General features: G+C 43.5%; 1 protein-coding gene across 8 annotated transcripts in view; it reads right to left on the reverse strand.

Annotated features, from left to right (window-relative positions):
* Positions 1 to 642: 642 nt before the first annotated feature.
* Positions 643 to 20,584, reverse strand: part of FYN (FYN proto-oncogene, Src family tyrosine kinase) — a 237,988-nt gene continuing 218,046 nt past the window's right edge. For 7 of the 8 annotated variants that reach the window (XM_010598705.3, XM_064289947.1, XM_023542304.2 and 4 more), the window contains 2 exons: positions 14,460 to 14,591; positions 643 to 1,315 (listed from right to left, as the gene is read on the reverse strand). In XM_010598705.3, the coding sequence (XP_010597007.1) occupies positions 1,107 to 1,315; positions 14,460 to 14,591 (341 nt within the window). In that variant the 3' untranslated portion in view covers positions 643 to 1,106. Of the gene's footprint in view, positions 1,316 to 12,492; positions 12,554 to 14,459; positions 14,592 to 20,584 lie in introns of all 8 variants that reach the window. The other variant, XM_010598796.3, reaches the window with a different exon arrangement.

Consider the following 20,584-nt stretch of genomic DNA (forward strand, 5'->3'; position numbering starts at 1 on the left):
TAAAACACTTATTTTACAATGGGAAATGTACGACCCCCCACCCTACCTCCCCATAAATTTTAGTTGCATGAGAACTTTTAGCAGGTTGCCATGACTACAATGCTACGGGTTTTAGACCTTTTAAATGTGATTACAGTGTTTATTAAATAAAAAAAAGTTGGCAACATTTCAGCATTCATATTTTTATACAAGAAGTTTGTGTGGTATCCATCTTCCAGTTCTCTTGGCAGTATTGCCCGCTTGCTTGCTTAGTTAAATATTCTCACTTCTAAGTTTTGAGAACAAATCACAGTCGAAGCAAATACAGGAATCAGCACTCGCGAATCCAGCTTGGGGGGTCCTGAAAAGAGTCAAAGTTACTATCATCTGCAGGTACAGTCATGAATCAGAAAAGTGCCATCCAAATTAAAAAAAAGAATCATGCTTGGCAAAAGCCAAAAATGAGACCACTGGTCTTCAGAAGAACACCGGTGCTTTTATGCTTATTTTGCAGTGAAATCCTTACTCAGGGGTCCTGCAGTTTTGTGGCCCAGGCTGGCCACGGTCTCCACGTTAGCACCCACATGGTATATGTACAAGGGATGTATTATATTATCTATATTCATATGTATAAAAAAGCAAAAAAACAAACACCTGTCCTGATTGATTTTTGTTAAAACATGAAAAAAAATTTTATTGTTTTAGACAAAGAGGCCACTTTTGGAAAATAATACTTTTTTTTTTTTAGTTGAATCAGGTGAAGACAGAGTTAAAATCACATAGGATTTGCATTTTAAAAAAAGGAAAGCACTAGGGTCGTTGGCACTGGAGTAACTATTTACACTGAACAGAGGTTTGGCCTTTTACATAACATCGATACAATGCATTTTCCAAAGTCTGAGAAATAACAAGGTTCTGTCTCGTATGCTTCACAGAGGAGGTTCGGATTTGGGGACAAGTGTCATTAATGAGGGCTGTGGAAGTTCGTCAGCTTCAGAGTCACATGCAATCTGATCCTGGACGGTTCTTGCCGCTCGCACTCTCCGAGTGGCTGGCTACGGAACTGAAAGCTAATGGGGAGGGGGTGGGGAAGCCTCTAGCACAAGGCATCTCTGCAGATCCAGGTCCTACAGGTTTTCACCTGGTTGGTACTGGGGCTCTGTTGCGGTAAAGTAATCTTCCAGGAAGCCCTGCAAGTACTCAAAAGTGGGGCGTTCTTCGGGGTCCTTTTTCCAGCAGTGGATCATGAGCTCATGTAGAGAGATGGGGCAGTCCTGCGGACAGGGCATCCTGTAGCCACGCTCCACCTGCTCCAGCACCTCCCGGTTGTTCATGCCTGCAAAGACACGGGCAGTGAGAGCGGGCACCTCCCGGGTGTTCATGCCTGCAAAGACATGGGCAGCGAAAGCAGGCACCTCCCGGTCTCCTGCGGCCCTTGCCAGCTCACCCCGAGCTCCCTTCTCTTCTACTCTGAATTTGAGCCTGCAGATGGCTAAAACACGTTGAGGGCCCTCACCTCACCCAGGACTGGAACCCTGCCTTTAATGGGATACCATACCACCCAGAGATGAAAAGGAACGCAGGACTGATACAAACAGGCAAAAACGTAGACGATACATCTCAACAGCATTGTAAGTGAAAGAAGCCAGACACAAAAGGCGACATGCTGTATGCTTTCATTTATATGAAAGTCTAGAAAAGGCAGAACTACAGTGATGGAAAGCAGATCAATGATTGCAAAGGGGCAGGGGTAAGAACTTTGAGACGTGATAGGGATGTTCTATATCAGGGATCGGCAGTCTGTTCCTGAAAAGGGCCAGACAGTGAAGATTTTAGGTTTTGCACACCACATATGGTCTCTGCCACATAATTTTTCTTAAAAAAAAAAATTTTTTTTTCTTTTTCTTATTGTAACCATATAAAACAAAAACAGGCTGGGAGCTGGATTTGACCCACGGGCTATAGCCTGCCAACCCCTGTTCTAGGTCATCAATGTGGTGGTGGGACCGTTTGTCAAAACTCATTGAATTGGTTACGTTTTTGAAAAGAATAAAACTGGTAAATTTTACTGTATGTAAATTATACATCAATCAAGTTGATAAAAAAATTATATGAATAAATCGCACCAAAACAAAAACAAAAACTGAACATGGAATAAAAGGCTCACTGCACAGTCCGTTGCTTGTAGTATTGTGAGCTCTACTTGCAAATTTCATAAATTAATTTTCCTCATGTCTGGGCAAGCTCCTGGTGCCCCACTGTCCGAGATCTGCCATCATGCCACCATGGCTGGGCATGGTCTGGCCCGGTGACCCTGCAGTGACCTTAAGTTTAGTGACTTTGAGGGGGCGACAGGCTGTCTCTGGCACCTGTGTTTGCTGATGACTTCTACCAGGCAATCTACCATTTGAGGTCCTCCTGACCCTCTGGAGGAATGGCCTCATTTTGAAACACCAGGCCGGACAGCACTAACAGAAGACATTTGGGGAGTCTGCTAACCCTTTAATGAATGTAGCCTCCTACATGGTGGCCTTCTTGACAGCACAGGAAATACCACGCTGACTGTGAGGAAAATGCCTTGAGCCCTTTTCCAACCACTGCCAGGCATGAGTCTCTAGTTTTCCTTCTCCTTTTTGCCATATCATATTCTGCCATCTTTCCCCACAAGTATGTTCTGGCTGCTCCCTGGCCCCAGGTCTGTAATCTGGAACTCTCCTCAACTACTTACCTGGTAATTTACAAAAGCAAGAATCTGATTAAAAGCCACATAAAAACCTAGATTTCTTCCCTTATCTCTCAGGTATATAACCAGTATATGAATGGGATGTTATTAGCAGTTGGCAAATTGGCAATTCATTGTGACCCTATGCACAGCAGAATGAAACACTGCCTGGTCCTGCAACATCCCCACGGTCAGCTGTAGATGGGACTGTTGTGATCTATAGGCTTTTCCTTGGCTGATTTTCCTAAGTAGATCACCAGGCTTTTCTACTAGTCCATCTTAGTCTGTATGCAAATTTCTACTCACAGATGGGTGGGGGCTGTGAATGAGGTGTACTTGTTGGGGATTGAACCTGGGTCTCCCACATGGAAGGAGAGAGTTCTGCCACTGAACCACCACTGCCCATAAAAAAAAAAAAACAACAAAAAAAACCATAGCTCCCTTTAATTCTGGAGAAGGCAATAACCTGCTAGCTAGAACCCTGTAAGCTTGGCCAGAGGGGCCAGGCTCAGACCACGACCCTATCCCGAGGTAAAAGACACTCAGATTTGTGGATCTGTTGTCAATTCTCTGTTTTGTTGTTACCTTTGGAGCTGGGCGTGTTCTGGTTCCTTCTGGCTGCCAAATCCTGGCCATGTCAATCCCACATTTGTCCAAACCCTTTTAGAATGCTTTCTTATTCTCTGCCGCTATAATTTCTTGAGATAAAATCCATATATTATTTCTGCTATGTTGAAGTAGGCCTTCAATTTAATTATCCTAAAATAACCTCAGTCCCCCCTTGTTTTGGCGAGCGAGGTTGGGTGAGTGAGTGGGGGTCACCTGCATCCGTGCCATTCATGATTTTACAGGCACCCTTTTCGGCTGGGTGTCAGGAGTGAGAAATGTCACAGCTAATTAGCTTATATTCTACTCAAACTGCTGAAAACTCATTTTGAAAACTCTGAAGCTGGGCAGGGAGCTGAAGGCAAGAGGAGGTACCTGAAGCTTCTGGGGAATGGAAGACTTTCCTGCCATGCTCTGAACGAGCAGGGTACGTAAGGGACAGCCCAGCATTTCCCTATCTGCAATCCCCAAATCCAACAAGCTCTAGAAACCAGAAATTTCTGGAGCTCACTCAGTGGAAAAGCTGATGTGAACTGGCCTCATGTGGTCACAAATAGTGACTGGAACTGATGTGAGGCTATTCACTGTTTTTATTTATTGGTAGGTATTGCTGCAGAAGTATCGATGTGTTTGAACACAGAGGGCTACTCCAGACTCCCCTGATGTGCTACAGGACACCTAGTAATGCTCTGTATTGACTTCAAGAATAAGGCTGATTTGGAAGTGCATCTGGTCCCATGGTCTTGGTTAAGAAGTGCTGGCATGAGTGATAGCAGCCCCCACATGCCGGTCCACTCAGAAAGGTTAGGGAAAGAGTTTAATCATATACCAGGACTGGGCTTCTCCAAAGTGCTTGCTTTGCCACATATTTTAGTACAGTCCTTGTTTTATAATGTTTCAGAAACTGCACAGCTTGAGTCTGCAGAAGTCCCCTGTGCCACTGCCCCTGCCAGGAATCTGTAGAAACCAAGGAAAGACGAATGGGAGGTCTCAACCTGAGGAGGCAGGACAGGCCCTTCTGGAGCAACCCTCAAAAAGCACATCCTAAGGCTTTATCCTGGTACCGAGACTCTCCACCCAAAATGGTATTACAGAGCTTAATTAATCATTCTCTTATTGCTCTATGCAGCTCATGTTGGTAAATGTTTCATTTCATTAAAAACCAAACTATTCACATAGAGAGTTCACTTTAAAAAAAAAAAACAAAAAAACTCTTAGTTCAATCTCTACCAATGGAAAGTTTAATTAGCTTTTCTTTTTTTTGGGTCAAGCCTATTTTTCCAGGGCTGTTCCCAAGCTTTGGACACAGCAGATATAGCAACTTGAACCACAACGCGTAGCATCTCCTGAAGCAGCTGCTTCCTGGACAGTTGTGGCCAGGGACGGAGCTTGGCCTGTGCAGGCACTGGCAGGCCTACGCTGTCAGCTCCTGCTCTTGCTCCATCTCCTTTCCTGCCTGCGCCTCTCTTGCCCACTCCTCCTCTTTTCTCTATGCCTTCTTTTCCCCAGGCCTCTCAAAGCACAGAGAGCATTTCTAACACTTTCCATGCACTGGGCCAAGTAGAGACATACCAGCAACAGCTTTGCCAGAAAAGAGGGAGTTAAGACAATTGTTATGAACTGATTGGGTCCCACAAAAAATATATGATGAAGTCCTAACCCCTGGTTTTTGTGAAAGTGACTGTGTTTGGAAATAGGGTCTTTGGAGATGTTATCAGTTAACAGGAGGTAATACTAGAGTAGAGTAGGTCCTAATCCGGTATGAGTGGTGTTCTCATTAAAGTGACGTGGAGACACAGCGGGAGGATGGTCATACAAACACGGAGGCAGAGATGGAGTTACACTGTAGCTGCAAGCCAGGGAACACTTGGGGCTAACAGAAGCTGGGAGAGGCAAGAAAAGATCTACCTCAAGAGCCTTTGCAGAGATCTTGGCCCTGTTGACACCATGAATTCAAACTTCTAGATTTCAGAAGTGCGGGACAATACATTTCTGTTCTTATAAGCCACCCAGTTTCTGGTACTTTGCTATGGCAGCCCTAGGAAACTGCTACAACAACATATTTTACTGACAGTGACGATCTGAGGTTTATTGGAACAAGCTCTTTTCCAGTCATCCTTAAGCCAGGTGCCATGGCTGACTAGGGGGCCCGACACCATCACAACTTCCCTCTCCAACAGTGACTGCAGGATCAAGATATGCCTACTCAGCAAGGCTGAGGCAAGCTTTAATTTTACAAACAAGAGCTAAATTTAATGGATGATGTTAACCTTTAAAAAGAAGTATTTTCAGCTATGAAAACTTTGAAAATCATACTTATTTCAAGGATTTCTTTTTTAGCAAAATGGATTTTACTCTGCTCACTACTATTTTTTTTTTTTCACTACTATAAAGATGGGCCTACTTTTTTTTTAAAGACAGTTTCATATTTTTGTTACAAAGAAAACTGTTATTTTCTCTCCTTGAGCCACTCTTCCCAGACATTGGCTTTGTCTAATACCTGGGAGTTGAAGGCTAGGAGAATGGGTGGGGAATATAAATGAGCTTGAGTGCCAGGGAGGTCAGGAGAAAATATTGAGGGACCCGGGGATATGAGAAATCTTTTATTGCACTTCCAGTTGAGGAAGGGGACAGGCAGGGAGAAGAGTGTCTGGGAACATTTTTTGTTTTTCTTTTTTAGTGGGGAGAAGGCCAGGGGAGAAACCAGAAAAGAGAGAAAGTTTAAGAACGGATGCATGGGCATGTTTTTGGGAAGCAGGTCATTGACAGTTTGGGCCTCTAGGTTTCCTGGTGGGTGTGGCAATAGAGACCATTTCCAACAGAAAGGCTGGTCCCTGCCAGCCTGCAGTGTCTGACTGTGGAAAATGCCCCACTCACAGCATGTGCCCAGGCTCCTTCCTGGTTCCCAGCCCCCATGTCAGAGGAGGCTCAGGGCTGAGCAGCTGGCAACCCCAAAGCCCTCCCGTTTCACTGCAACCCTCTCCTCTGCCCTCCCAGACCAGGGTAGCAACCTGAACCCCTGTTCTCGCATTAGAGTGCATGGTCCATGTCAATGGGCCACACCCACAGATATAACTCAGTGGTACTTAGGTTACAAAAACCATAGTAGTCTGGTGTGCAGGGTTTGCCCTCAGATTCCTCTTCCCCAAATCCTCCGAAGGAGCCTCCTATCACCTTGGATTTCAGGCTTTCCAACATGGTCACTGACAGCAGGGTTTGCACTCAGTCTGCCCACACAGTGCAGCTGAGATTCTCGAGCCAAGTGGACTGTACTCACTTCCGGCCGTTAGAACTGCATTATCCTTCCTAAATCATTTTGCTGGCTTCCTCTTGGTTTTCAAATTAAGGTCAAGTTTCTGACTCTCACTTTCAAACCCTTACTCTGTACAGCTGCCAACAATGTCTATCCTCATGTATGTGTGTGTGTATGTTTTCTTTTCCCTTCTCTCCTTTTCTACTAGACTTTCCTATTCCTCTTCTTTGAGCTATCTATTAACCCAGTGGAGCCTTCCCTCTTTTCTTTTGGATTTTTTAGGGGGAGAAATTACTTGCATTGGTAAACCACAGAACCAGGTGCCACCTCTCTATTTCTGACTGCATCTCTCGGTGTATCTCTCAGCAGGTGACCTGCCCTCCCCTGGTCTCAGTTTCTCCATTTGTCAACAAAACACCTCAACATTCATTGTGCTCTCAGCTGTTTGAAGAAATGTGTTCTATGAAAGAACCCTGTGTGTGTTTTATAGCTTTGCATTTGTGCAGCTCCCCAATATGGATCTCAGTGGGCCCATAGCTGCGCAATCGGGAATTTTAACTGTTATCTTTTCATGTTTGCATCTGGATTTGATGATGGGTTGCAAGAACCTTGATTTTTGTGCCATGTGAATAATTAAGTACTTTAACAACGGGAATGATGTTCAGGTTATCAGGCCTCCAAAGTACTTTTGCGAACCGAGCTTTCCATTCAAAGGAAACTGTTCTGTATGGTGCATGAGGCCTCCCATCAGTGGCTCCCCCTTGCTTCTCCGCATAAACCCTGTAAAAGCCCCTTCTGTTTGTTGTCTGCTGAGCAGCACTGTGCTAGTGCGAGGGAGGGAGGAGGGGCAAGTTGATGGTGCTTGCTCAGTGCGAACCTGCATCACTGGAGGTTCAATTAGATTATCACGTGCTCTACTTATCTTATTGGGTAACAACCAGGAGGCTTCAAGTCAGGTTTTGGTCTAGGATCAAAGTAAAAGATTTCGGGCAGAGAGACACTGATCAAAGAACAGTACAGATGAAAATAAGGGACTGATCTCAACATAATAAGTACTAGTTTCATTTCTCTTTCCCCATCTTACCAGATAACCTCAGTGCAGCTGTTTTATTAAACCCACTGTATCAATAAATACAGAAATGTTGGCTATTCAGGTACCATTACACACAAAAGTTATTTAAAGTTGATAATGTAGTGTCATAAAGAGCCCTTGCGTCCCAGAAAAGGAGAAGTGAAAAGAAGGTGAAGTGCCCATTAGGAAGCCATCCAAATATACAGCTGGTCATGAAAGAGCAGCGAATGCAGGATTCAGGCACAGAACTTCCCTCCCCAGCTGCCCTCTGCACAGGAATCCTCCTCCTGCCTGTCCTCTCACCAGCCTGACTGGGCCACAGTGGACAAGAGAAACTTTGTAGAGGGGGTGACAACATGACCTCTGGGGCTTCTAGGCAGGACTTCCTCTCCGAGGGCATACTATGAGCTGAAAGGAAAAGACCTGGGGACTGTGGACTATATGGCAGGGAGGAAAGAGGATAAGGCATGCTTGGCTAAGATTGAGCCTTGGTGGAGCAGTGGTTAAAGTGCTTGGCTGCTAACTTAAAGGTAGATGGTTCAAACCCACCAGCTGTTCATGGGAGAAGGATGTGGCCACTCTCCTTCTGTACAGATTTGCAGCCTTAGAAATCCTATGGGGCAGTTCTACTCTGTCCTATAGGGTCACTATGAGTTGAAATTGACTCAATGGCAAGGGTTTGGGTTTTTTTTTTTTTTTTTTTGGCTAATATTGAGGTTTCATCCGGGTCCTCATTCTCTTTTTGGCTGGAGAGTCCTAAACTCTTCCTACCACCCCCAAAATCTGCTCTTGTTGGTATGTTAGGCACAGCAAGGGTAAGGATGCAGGAGACGATGATGGGGCTGCTGAATACAGAGGAATATATGTCTGTGATTCAGGGCTCTAAGGCATCTGGGTGGCTAAGATGCAGGAGAGGGGTGGGACTTGTAATCCTTTAAGGAAGGTACTACTAGTTTCAATAATTTCCCTAATAGCTTCAAGTCATTATCAAGTGTCCAGATGCATTCCATAAAGTCAAGTAGCTGTCACTTACTGAAAGATTTTAAAGTGCTTCGAATGCATGAATCAATGTGACTTGCTTAAGAGAAAATTCTTCTTCTGCTGGATCTCACCAAATTCACAAACCAGGTATCCAGATTAGTGCCAGGGCATAGAATGGCCAGGATGTTCTGCTGGAACATGGTGTCAGAGTTGTCACAGGGTCAATATTCCAGGACAATTTGGAGGACAGAGGCTATCTCATGACTGTGAAAAATAAATCTCCCATAGTTAGGCTTTATCTGTGTGTGAAGACTGAAGATATTGGAGTAGAACTGAAAAGCTTTGCAGGCTATGGACTATATCTAAAATTCTCATTTCAAAAACCTTATATATGTCTTTCTTTCCCCCTCCCTTCCTCCCTTTCTTTCTTACATCTACTATGGGCAGACACTGTCTGAGCATTGGTAATACATAAAAGGAAATTCCTTCCCCTCAAAGAGCACAGAGCTGCTGAGAAATACAGACACATAAAAAGGTTCTTCAAGAGAGATATACCAGGCGTCATGGAAGCAAGCAGAAGGGGCAACCCATTGGGTCTGGACATGTGGGAAGCTTCACGAAGAAAGTGGTATTTGGGTTGAGCTGTGCAGGCTTCTTCAGCAGACAGGGAAGCTGAGAAGAGAGACTGGCATGTTCAAGAGGGATCTTTTGGTGTGTCTAGGGTAGAGTGTGAAGGGTGGGGAGTGACAAGAAGATAAATCATAAGTCAGATCATGTCACTCTCCTGATCAAAGCATCTTAGTGACTCCCTACCTCACTGAGAATAAAAGCAAAAGTCCTAACAGTGGCCTAGGAGGTCCTGGATGATTGGCTGCTGGGAGCCTCTCAGACCTCCTCCTCTGCCTGCCCCAGCCACACTGGCCTTCTTGCATTTCTTCAGGCCTTTGTACTCTGCACTCACCCTTCCCTCTGAAGGAAGCCCCCTCTCTCAGACATCCACCTGGCGTGAGCCTTGCTTCCTTCAGGTCTTTACTCAGGTGTCATCCTCCCTTGCCATCCTCTCCGGACATTTTTGGTTCCTTCCCAGTTTTATTTTTTTCCCTACGAGTTACCACCAGCCAACATTCAATACATTTAATTTTTAAATCTTTGTTTCTTGTATGGCTCCTCCCAGAAGAACGAAAGTTCTGCTAGGGCAGGGGTTTTTGTCTGTTTGGTCACTGCCGTATTCCTGGGGCCTGGAGTAGCACTTGGCATACAGTAGGTACCCAAAAAATATTTCTGGAACGATTAAATAAAAAAGTTATGAAAGATTATGCAAAACTAAGGCTTCTGGAGTTTATTCTGAAGGCAAAGTGGAGCTGTGGACGTTTTTAACTAGAAGAGTGAGGTAACCAGGTCTATGTTTTCGAGGATAATAACTCTGAAAGTGACAGTGACACAATGGGGAGGGGGTGTTGGGGAGAGACTGGAAGCAAGAAGTCCCACTAAGGGACCACTGTGTGGGCGGGTGACAGCTTGACATAGGGCATTGGCAGTGGAGGCAAAGAGGAGGAGAAGAATTCGAGAGAGGTTATGAAGGTGAACTGACAGGTTAAAATGCACAATCCTGATATTATACATCAACTGTAAAAAACTGCATTTGCTTAAGTGTTTTTTCCCCTCATATATAATAATCCATTAGTATAAAATCATATTGATGCAAAGAACGGTCCTGAACCCTGGCTTACTGAAAACCAAGCTAGGCTGCTATGCTGGGTAGGCATTCAGGTCAGGTGGCCACTAGGGACTTGATAAAATGGAGCTCATCTTTGGAGCTGCAGCCATCTTTGTTACACATCGTGGAAGCAACCTTCTTTGTCTGGTAAGGTGATGGGATTCGTCCCCACTATCTCCTTGTTAATCTCAACACCACATTTCAGTTTCTTTGGTTTCAAGGCTTTCATTCAATTTGAGATTGTCCTTCTTCCCTTCCTTTATAAATTCCTCTCACAAAACTTGCTAACCAGCCAATCCAATCTTTTATTGTCTCCTCATCCCTTCTGGTCTTCGTTTTGCTCGCACCTCACATACTACCGTTCTAAGTTCCTTCTCTGATTCCTACTTTTGGACCATCTTTCATGCTGAGCGAAAATGCCTGGAAAACCTCTATAGAACCCATTTACAAGTCACTTCCCCCTTCTTCCATCTCCATCATCACCTACCATTCAAAGTACCTTTCCTGTATGTGGCCATTCTCATGTACGAAAGAATTTAGAAAAATGTACCGCCACCTACTGTCCTTGAAAAAAGAATTACTTGAAAATATACTCTTCGCAACTGAGAAATTCTCCACATTTAAATATAAGAATGGAAGTCATGATATAAAGGGATTTGGTGTCTGTCCTGGGGTAGTATCAACGGGCACAAAGACGACTCAAGAGAGCTGAGCAGAAATTCCCCTTGGTACACTGACTGAACCAGTCACAGCAACAAACAGCAAGAATGTGGAGGGAAGGTGCTTCCTTTTTACAGTGGCATCGGGATGAAGCTTAACGAAACTGTTCCTTAGGAATGGTTATCCTTCATTAAAGTAATAATCCCATAATTGGAATCCCTCTGTAAAAGCCTCTCCCTCAAGAAGTGTTTATTGTCAGATTCAGAAGTCCAATTAAATATGATTACAACTAAGGTAAGAAACAAAAACATGGAGCACCCATGGCTAGAAGCAGGGCTGGAAATAATTTTCTGTGGGGGATGGACATCTCATGTCACTCCCCAGCTGACACAGCCGAGGCCCTCTGGGGAAGCACATGAGGCCACTCATGACTGGCTCTGACCCACCTTTCCAGCTGGCTCTCCAGGCATTTCACCTCTTGTGGTGTCTTCTTCTCACTCATTTTCCTGCAGCTCCTTGAACTGTCTCCATCCTCCCAGGCCTCTGTGCCTTCCTACAGGCTACCTAGTCTTCCCTCGTCCTCTACTTGAAGAACCCTGCTCAGCTTCCAGGACTGGTTTATTTGCCTCCTCTGTGAATTTTTCCAGACACAGCCCCTCTCTCTGCTGCCTCTGCAAAACTGCAGGCAGTTATCACAACCCACTGCAGATGGGCGGGAGCTCACAGTGCGTAACTATGTGTAGTATGTAACTCATAGTATGTAATAACTTGGATTTAGTTCTCATTGCAAACTCTTTTGCCATCCTCACAGAGTGGTGCAAATAGTTAACATGATTAACTGCTATCCAAAAGGATGGAAGTTCAAGTGTACTGAGAGGTGCCTCGGAAGGAAGGCCTGGCAATCTACTCCCGAAAAATCAGCCATTAAAAACCCTATGGAGTGTAGTTCTACCCTGACACACATGGTGTGGCCACGAGTCGGAATCCATTTGATGACAACTGGTTTTTGCCATCATCACAGGATTCTGAGTGGAAGGTCTTAGTCAGTGCCTGTCATATGTAGATGCCTGAATTAAGCATCTCCGATTCAACTAACAGAATTAAGATTTGGGGTCCGCAGTGAGCAAATTCAAGTAATCCATTCCTTCAAACGATGATTTCCTCTAATAATAAATGAACAGCAAAGAAATCCAGCTTCTTCGTGAATTTGATGCATATTTTATCTCTTTGTAAACTCCAAGAGTGCAGGGACTAGATTTATTTATTTGTTCACTGTTCTATCCCCAGCCCCTAAGTCACTGCCTAGCCTGTGGCAAGTTCTAGTCAATGTTTGCTGAGGGTGTGAATGCCTTGCACTTATTTCCCAGGTAGAGCACAGAGCCTGGCACAGTTGACACACTGCAGCTCTGCTAGATGAATGAATCCTAGTCTAAGTTGTAAAACGAGGCCATTCTCTACGCTAAAACCAAACCTGATAAAAGACTTTCCCCTCAGAAACACACCTGCCTTCCTTCTCTGAGGCCCCCAGCCCCGCCCCTTTGTTTCAGCTTCTGTGTGTGATCCCTGAGAAACAAAAAGCAGCTTTGTATTACTGGAGGGGAAGGCTTCCCAGAAATGCAAAACAACATTAACCTTTTTCCCCCAATTGCATTTAACACAGCAGGTGACTATAAACCTGGGGGGGCTCGAAAGAAATTACTTCACAATGTGGACAATGAAAAAAGAGGTGCCTTCATGTCTTCAAAACCCTGAGACCTGTACATTTCCCCCCGAGAAGCAATTCAAAATGCCCCATGCTGTGCTCCAGCCCCCGCCAGGGCAACCCTTTCTTCTGTGCTGGTTGGCTATTCCCGGAGAGTCTGCCCACTTGTGCGTGCTAGGAGCGGCAGCCCTGCAGCATCAATAAAACTGACTCACAGCCGCATTTCTAAACGCCTGGCGCAAGCACTTCAGAGACCGGGAATTTGTCAATTTTGCCTCAGTGCCAACCTGGCTCTCTTAGGACTCTCTAGGCTATACCAACGGAAAAGTGATCCTCTTTATGGGAATTTCTTTGTGTTCTCTGAACAAGACCAGAAACAATCATTAAAAAAAAAAAAAGTGAACAAAGGGCTTACAAATTCATCTGCCCTTGCTGGCTCCTCTGACTGCAAAGATACGATGACAAGCCTAGGATTTGCAAGAGACCTGAATTCCTCATTAATCTCCACTATCGCTGTTTTTTTTTTTTTTTTTTTAAAGCTCTTTTCTTAGGCAGGGAATGAGGGGGAGCTATGTTCTTTCTTTGCTCAGCAATAACTGAAAAATATGTCCTTAATATTTCAAAAAGCAGATCGCCCCTGCCTTATAACCACTAAAGCGTGGAGGTGAAATAGCATGAGTGGCCTTTACATCATCTGTTTCAGTTAATGAATTTAAGCATGGTTAACTAACCCAGGAAACCCTGGTGGCATAGTGGTTAAGTGTTACGACTGCTAACCAAAGGGTCGGCAGTTCAAATCCGCCAGGTGCTCCTTGGAAACTCTATGGGGCAGTTCTACTCTGTCCTATAGGGTCACTATGAGTTGGAATTGGCTCAGTGGCATTGGGTTTGTTTTTTTTTTTTTTTGTAACCTAACCCCAAAAAGAGCCCTGGTAGTGCAGTGGTTAAGTGCTCAGTTGCTAACTGAAAGGTCAGCACATCAAACCCACCAGCTGCTCCGAGGGAGAAAGATGTGGCAGTCTGCTTCCATAAAGATTACAGCCTTGGAAACCCCATGGGGCAGTTCTACTCTGTCCTATAGGGTTGCTATGAGTCAGAATTGACTTGGCAACAACGGGTTTGGTGTGGTGGAACCTAACCCATGTTTTCTTTGGAGAGCATGGATCTGATAATCTAGGAGAATTTGAGGACCTAGGAATCTCCTATTTCTTTATATTGCACTTCCTTTTGTATAATTTTAGCTGTTCGGAAACAGCAGTTAACGGCCTATTGTGTTTTTCGAATGTGCCTCTGCTCTCTCTGGCCATCTGGAGCTGGCCTGCAGAGAGAACAGGTCTTTGCGTTTTTCTGCCAGGTCCACTCCATGGGTCACTGCTACAGTGTAATCAAAAAGCAGTGGGGACTATTCTCCTTCTCTTTCCCAGACATGTTTGCAAACTCCACTCGGGCAGACATTTCTGCTCTGGGAGCCACAGACACACACTCCTACTGAGAGAGGAGAGATTCATGAACCAGGGGGTGGGGGTGGGCAGGGGGAATGAAGTATCCATACCAGCTACTAATTACATTATTTTAAACCTGGCACACAATTCATGGTAGCTCCCAGATCTGCTTTTCTCTGGCTAAATACCTGCCCTTGTTCTTCATACTCCTGCTCTGTAGAAAGCTTAGGATGGGGCTTAAAAGGGAAGCTGGGTGAGGTTTTCCCCTAATGGAGTTGGATGAGCATCCAATCAGAGGCTTGCTTCTGCTGGGTCCCGCGCTTACCTGGGTACGGCACTCTTCCTTTGGTGACCAGCTCTGTGAGTAAGATTCCAAAAGACCACACGTCAGACTTGATTGTGAACCTCCCGTACAGGGCTGCTTCAGGGGCTGTCCACTTAATGGGGAATTTTGCACCTGCAGAACGGACACCTGGTTATTCGTCAGGCAGGGAATACCACACCACGCTGGGGCACTGGGTATGGGGTGGGGGGAGGAAAACATTGGCAGTCACTTTCACGGGAGCAAGTTTAGAAAGGAAAACAGAAAGAGCTGAAACAAGGACTGGACTGGGATTAGAAGAGGTGAGTTCTAAGCCTGGCTCGAGACGTTAAGCAAGCCAGTTTAATTTTAGTTTTCCCATCAAAGGGTTAGACTTCAAAGCCCCTTATACTCCTAGCCTCTAGAACTTGATCTATGACCATACTGAATGTTGTTGTAGGTTTAGCTTGCTATGGGCCTAACCTGTGATTAAGGAAACTAATTTATATATATTTTTCCTTTGCTTTGAAACAATACTGTCTTAATAAATACACAAAGGATTAAATCAGTATGCTACCCACACAAATTCCTTGGTATAGCAAAACCATAATTTGGTCTTATTTCAGGGCACAAAAACCAAACCAAAATACTATGCTTCTCTCAGGGTGGAGACAGTCTGATGCAGCCCATGTGTTTCGCTGAAGTGGGGCTGTATTTCTCCAAGGCTTCCCATCAATTTTTTTTTTTCCCCATACCCACAGCAGAGAAATAATTTCGCCTCTGGCTACTTCCCTCCCTGTACTCTCAGTCTTCCCTCCGCTCTTACCCCCTGTACTGGCCATCTTTACTCCTGGAGTAGTTTATTCTTCTGCACTGTTATGATCACTTCCTTACCCCCTAGAGTGGCCATCTTTACTTCTGGAGTAGTTTATTCTTTTGCACTGTTATGGTCACTTCCTTACCCCTCCTACCTTTCTCCTACCAGTCAGAGAGGGTAGTATTTAATGTCTGCTTGCCTTGGTCTTATGATTGTCTTATGGTCTCTCAAGACTAAGGAGTAAGCTCCTGGCAAAGTCATATGTAGAGTCTTTTCTTTTAAATTTCTCTATTAAAAGAATCCTGTCTCCAATCCAAGCGGAAAAATGGGGTCCACCCTGCACTTTACAATGCAAGATACATGCACAGGGAATTAAAGCTGATTCAGCAGCTCGTGCTATATCACATACCAGGCTTGGCAATTACAAAGCAGTTCCAGATATTTCATTAACAAAGTAAAACACAAGAAGTTTTTATTAATGATGTAAACACAGTTATATGTTTAGAGTATGTTAATTTGACTTAGAAAAAAATCATACAAAGGCTGACAAAATCAGAAATTTTCCTAGTATTTTCTATGAAAAGTCAAAACGTGTAAAACTGCCAATTAAATTTTTAAATCAGCACAGCTTAATAACCAGAGGTATGATACATTACAGCAATAAGACTTTTGTTTTAAATACAGTACATGAGAACATCCTTAGAAAATCTACATTAGCATTTTCTTGTGATATAATTTTCTTCTTTGTCTCTTGTATGCCAGTATGAAATGAAATTAAAAAAAAAAAATCCTACAGTTTCATTATGTGGCATCTCACATTAACATCGGAGGAAAGTTATTCTAGAGTTTTCTTCTCCTTGCATGCACTGAATTGTTTTTAATTAGCTCTTTTTTTTCTCCAGCATAATTATTTACATCTTTCCTTAAGTGCTGGATGATTCCACAGAAGGCCGGGTATTCGCTCAACAGTCATTTTGTTTTTAAAGTTTCCTTCAACTTATCCTTCTCACACTTCCTATCCTTAACCATTCTGTTCACACGGCGCTGGACTCTGAGCCCCTGGGATTAACGTGACAGAGTTCTCCAGTGTCGAGAGCAGACTTTACTTTGGACTGAAACTCAGCTCAAGTTCCTTTACTTGAAGGTGAATCAAAGGTATATTAAATTCATTCCTATTTAAGCCACCTCTGAAGCCAAATGGCTTGGAAATCTATGTCTATCTCTGAAGTAACCAGAACATTTTTCTCTGCTGTGCAGACAAATCCTATAAATAAAATGACAAGCAAAAGGAGTCTTCCGTTCTTTGAATCCTTCGACACTGGTGAAAGTAAACCAGCTAAAATTTGGATAAAATCATTTTGGATTTTCTAAGGAATGACTTATCATTTCAGATTAAAAAAAAAACAAAAACAGAAACAAAAACAAACATCCATGTTGCAGCCAGTTCCACTAGTTTGCTGGATTATTTTATAATCTACAACAAGGATTATAAAATAGCCTTCAAAAAATAAGTTAAAACAAAGGCTGTATAATGTAATGGATCTCTGGTCTGAAATAACTGGTAGACATGTGCTTTGGCTTATTTGCAGGAACTTATTTAAATAAATTTACTTTGTATTAGTTTTCTTTCTGAGACAAGTAAGAAGCCCTGGTGACCCAGTGGTTAATTGTTCAGCTGTCAACCAAAACGTCGGCAGTTTGAATCTACCAGCCAATCCTTGGAGGCCCTATGGGGCAGTTCTACTCTGTCCTATACAGTCACTATGAGTCAGAATTGACTTGATGGCAATGAGTTTAATGCACTTGGAAGAAAAAAAATGTTGTTTGCCCAGTTTCTCTTATTTTGTCTTAAAATAGCAGCTACTGTTGACAAAAGAAGTCTGTCTGAAGATAACTCATTTTTTCCTTTTCAAGGAAGACAAAAGGTTAAATCAAAGTAGAGATGAGCTGTTAATCATTAACTAAGGTTTCATCTGAAAAGAACTAATCGATGCTCACTTTACTACTCATCTCATTACTACCTCTCTTTCCCCTCATCGTATTTCCCCACCTACTGGGTACAAAACTATTGGCCCTAAAAGGCAGCTCCAAATGGGGAAGTTAACTGGTGTTTTTTGGTGGGGGTCTTCGCAAATGGCTGTGTGGGTTGTATGCTGAAAAATCAGTGTCTGTGAGAATGGCGCCCCTAGCAATGCCCAGTGCACAACCTACAGCACCACTGGGGGCTCTGCTGAGAGCTGCAATGGGCTCTCTCCCTGGGTGAAATTAGGAAAGCTCAGAAACTTGGGAGGAAGGCTCTCCTGAGTTAAGCATCGCCTTCCCCTTGAAAATAAAATTCTGCCCGCTCAGATCTTTTCACAGATCTCATGGCAGGCATAAAGTGAGAATCAAAGTTGCCTCCTAAGTAGTATGGGTTTGTAGAAGGAAGGAAAAAAATGTCAGAAGATCTACAGTACAATTAAGTTGGTACTCTTAGGTAATAACTAGCTGATTCATTCTTCTTTGAAATTCTCTCCTCTGGGAGCAGAATTTGGATACCAGCACAATTTTCTCTCCCCTGCTTTATACTGGAGGAAATGTAGCAAGCAATGCAGGTGATGATGTGTGCCACTGACCTCATGAACCGTTTGGAGGACACTGTCACACTCAAAATACTTACTCAATGTTTAGGTGAATTTTTTTAAAAAAGAAATTACCATCACTATATTTTTCATTTCTTACTGAATTACTTTAATACTTTAGGGGTCTTTGAAGCCAACACACACACACACACACACACACACACACACACACATAAAACAAGCTAGTTGCCATGGAGCTGATTATGACTCATGGAAACCCCATGTGTATCAGAGTAGAACTGTGCTCCATAGGGTTTTCAATGGCTGATTCAGTAGACAGCAGGCCTTTCTTCCAAGGTGCCTCTGGGTGGACTCAAACCTCCAACCTTTTATTTGGCAGCTGAGTGTGTTAACTATTTATACCACCCAGGGACTCTGAAACCAATACACAAAGGCTACAGTATGTACTTGAAAGTGTCTTTTCCATCAAATGAATGCTTTCCAAGTAGTACTTGCAAATTCTACCAGTCTTTCAGGGTAAACTCATCCTTGAAACCCTGTCTTGGTGTTTTGATAAGAGTATCTTTGTAATTTAGTCATTTAACTCCCTGGAACAGCATGTAAGACCAGTTAGCTGTAAACCCAAAACCCACTGTGAGTCGATTCTGACTCACAGTGACCCTATAAGGCAGAGTAGAACTGCCACATAGAGTTTCCAAGGAGTGCCTGGTGGATTTGAACTGCCAGTCTCTTGGTTAGCAGCTATAGCACTTAACCACTATGCCACCAGGGTTTCCGCAGTTAGCCTTTGGCTGAATTATTTTTTGTGGTGAGTAAATATACTGGGGTTTTAAATATAAATTCCTTATATACACTTCAATCTTGTTTCTCTAAGTTCTGTTAGAAGAGACTTAAGACAACTGGTCATAAACTTTGTGTAACAACAGCCACTCCATGGCTTCAGTGACTAAACTCCAATGACACCCACATTTGTATCAACAGATGGGACCTCGCTCCTCAGTTTCCGAGCTGTAAATCTAATTCCCTCCTCAATAGCTCCACTGGAAGTTCTCAAAGGGCCCCTAAAATACAATATCCAAAATTGATCTTCCCCACAATTCTGCTTCTTTTTCATTTTTGACATCTTGGTATACCACCCATTGATAATGCCAGAATCCTGAGACTCATCCTAATCTGGATGCTATGTCTAATTTTTCATCCCTGTGCTTATAAAAGGAGATCAATAAATCTTTATTGAATGAATCTTTAGCCCCTCCTACTTTATCATTTTCTATATTGAGTCCTTCATAAAATCTTGTCAGTTTTATACCCTTGGATGTTTCCAGTCCTCTTCATCTTCACTACCCTCACTCTTCCAGGATCACTGTCACCTGCCTGGACTCCTATAATAGCCTTCCAACTGGACCTACATGTATAATTTGATCCCTGCTTCTCCAGCCTCATCTTGTTATCCTGACCCCCATCCTCTCCATTGTCCGTCTATGACTGCTTTGCAAATGCCAAGCTCCTACCTGCTTCAAGGTCACAGGACAAGCTGTTTCCTTTGCCAAAAATCTCCAGCTTACCCTCACCCTATGGCGAACTGCTACTCCTTCTTTGTTCTTTGCCTAAATGTTACTTGCATGGGGAACCTTTGCCTGACCACTAAGACTAGGGAAGGTTCCCCAGTTCTATGTGGCCAGAGCATCTCGTTCTTCTTTGTAGCTGGTACTATTAAAGTGCAGTGAATATATTAGTTATTTCAAGGGCTTCTTTCTTGATTGATGGTACCGTACCATCCTTGATGGCAGGATTATGTCTTTCTTGATGACCACCGTATCTCCAGTACTGAGCCCTGTGCCCAGAAGGCACCTGATAAACAGGTACTGAATGAATGAATGAACAAATAACTGGATAGCTGATTAGCCCTTCCAGCCTTCTCTTTTAGGCTGAATAACCACGATTCCTTATGGGCCTTATTATCAGCTCCCTGCTCTCCCTGAGCTCTCACGTTGTCCTTGGCAATCAGTGTCACTGTATGTGACTATCTCATGCCCTTTTAAGGTCCTAACAAGTACAACTACAATTTAAGAGCGTCTGTTCACGCACTAATGAAATTTATAAACACCTGGAAAACCCTGAGTTTTTAGTGCCAAATGAAATGTGTTCAGACCCCTTTTGGGTCTGACGGAATCTGTCTAAGGTGGACAGAGTCCCAAACCTTGTTCCATGAGGAACACAGGGCTGCAGCTGGAGAGGGAGGGTTATATAGGCAGAAAGACAAGGTGACAAGAGGCCTTGGGAGCATTCACAGCAAGAAGAAGTGGAAAATCTTTTTCTCAATAGACGAGGATGAACGCAAGTGACTGGACACCAATCACTTCAACCTCATAAGCCCCTGGTCTTTCTCATTTAAAATAATATTAATAATCACCCATGGTTTAAGTAAGAGAAAGAAGAGGGTTGCAGATTTATTTGATTATCAAGCTTTGTCCATAAAAACAACAATGAAAAACCCCACCACTGCTAGGCTTCTCTTTCTATAAATATTTATTGTGTATTTGACATATGTCAGGCACTATAGTTGGTGCTGGAGGTACACAGGGATACCTTAGTGTTCCAGATTCTTCTCTTGCTCTCATGGAACTTGCATTTCAATTTGTGAGAAAGATAAAATAAATGAGTGACTATAATATACCTGTTAGGGAGTAATAAGTGCTATGGAGAAAAATTAAAATGAAGTACAAAGACAGATTTTTGTGGGATTTTTA

The sequence above is a fragment of the Loxodonta africana genome, chromosome 1 (genome assembly GCF_030014295.1).
Source record: "Loxodonta africana isolate mLoxAfr1 chromosome 1, mLoxAfr1.hap2, whole genome shotgun sequence".
NCBI classification, from domain to species: domain Eukaryota; kingdom Metazoa; phylum Chordata; class Mammalia; order Proboscidea; family Elephantidae; genus Loxodonta; species Loxodonta africana.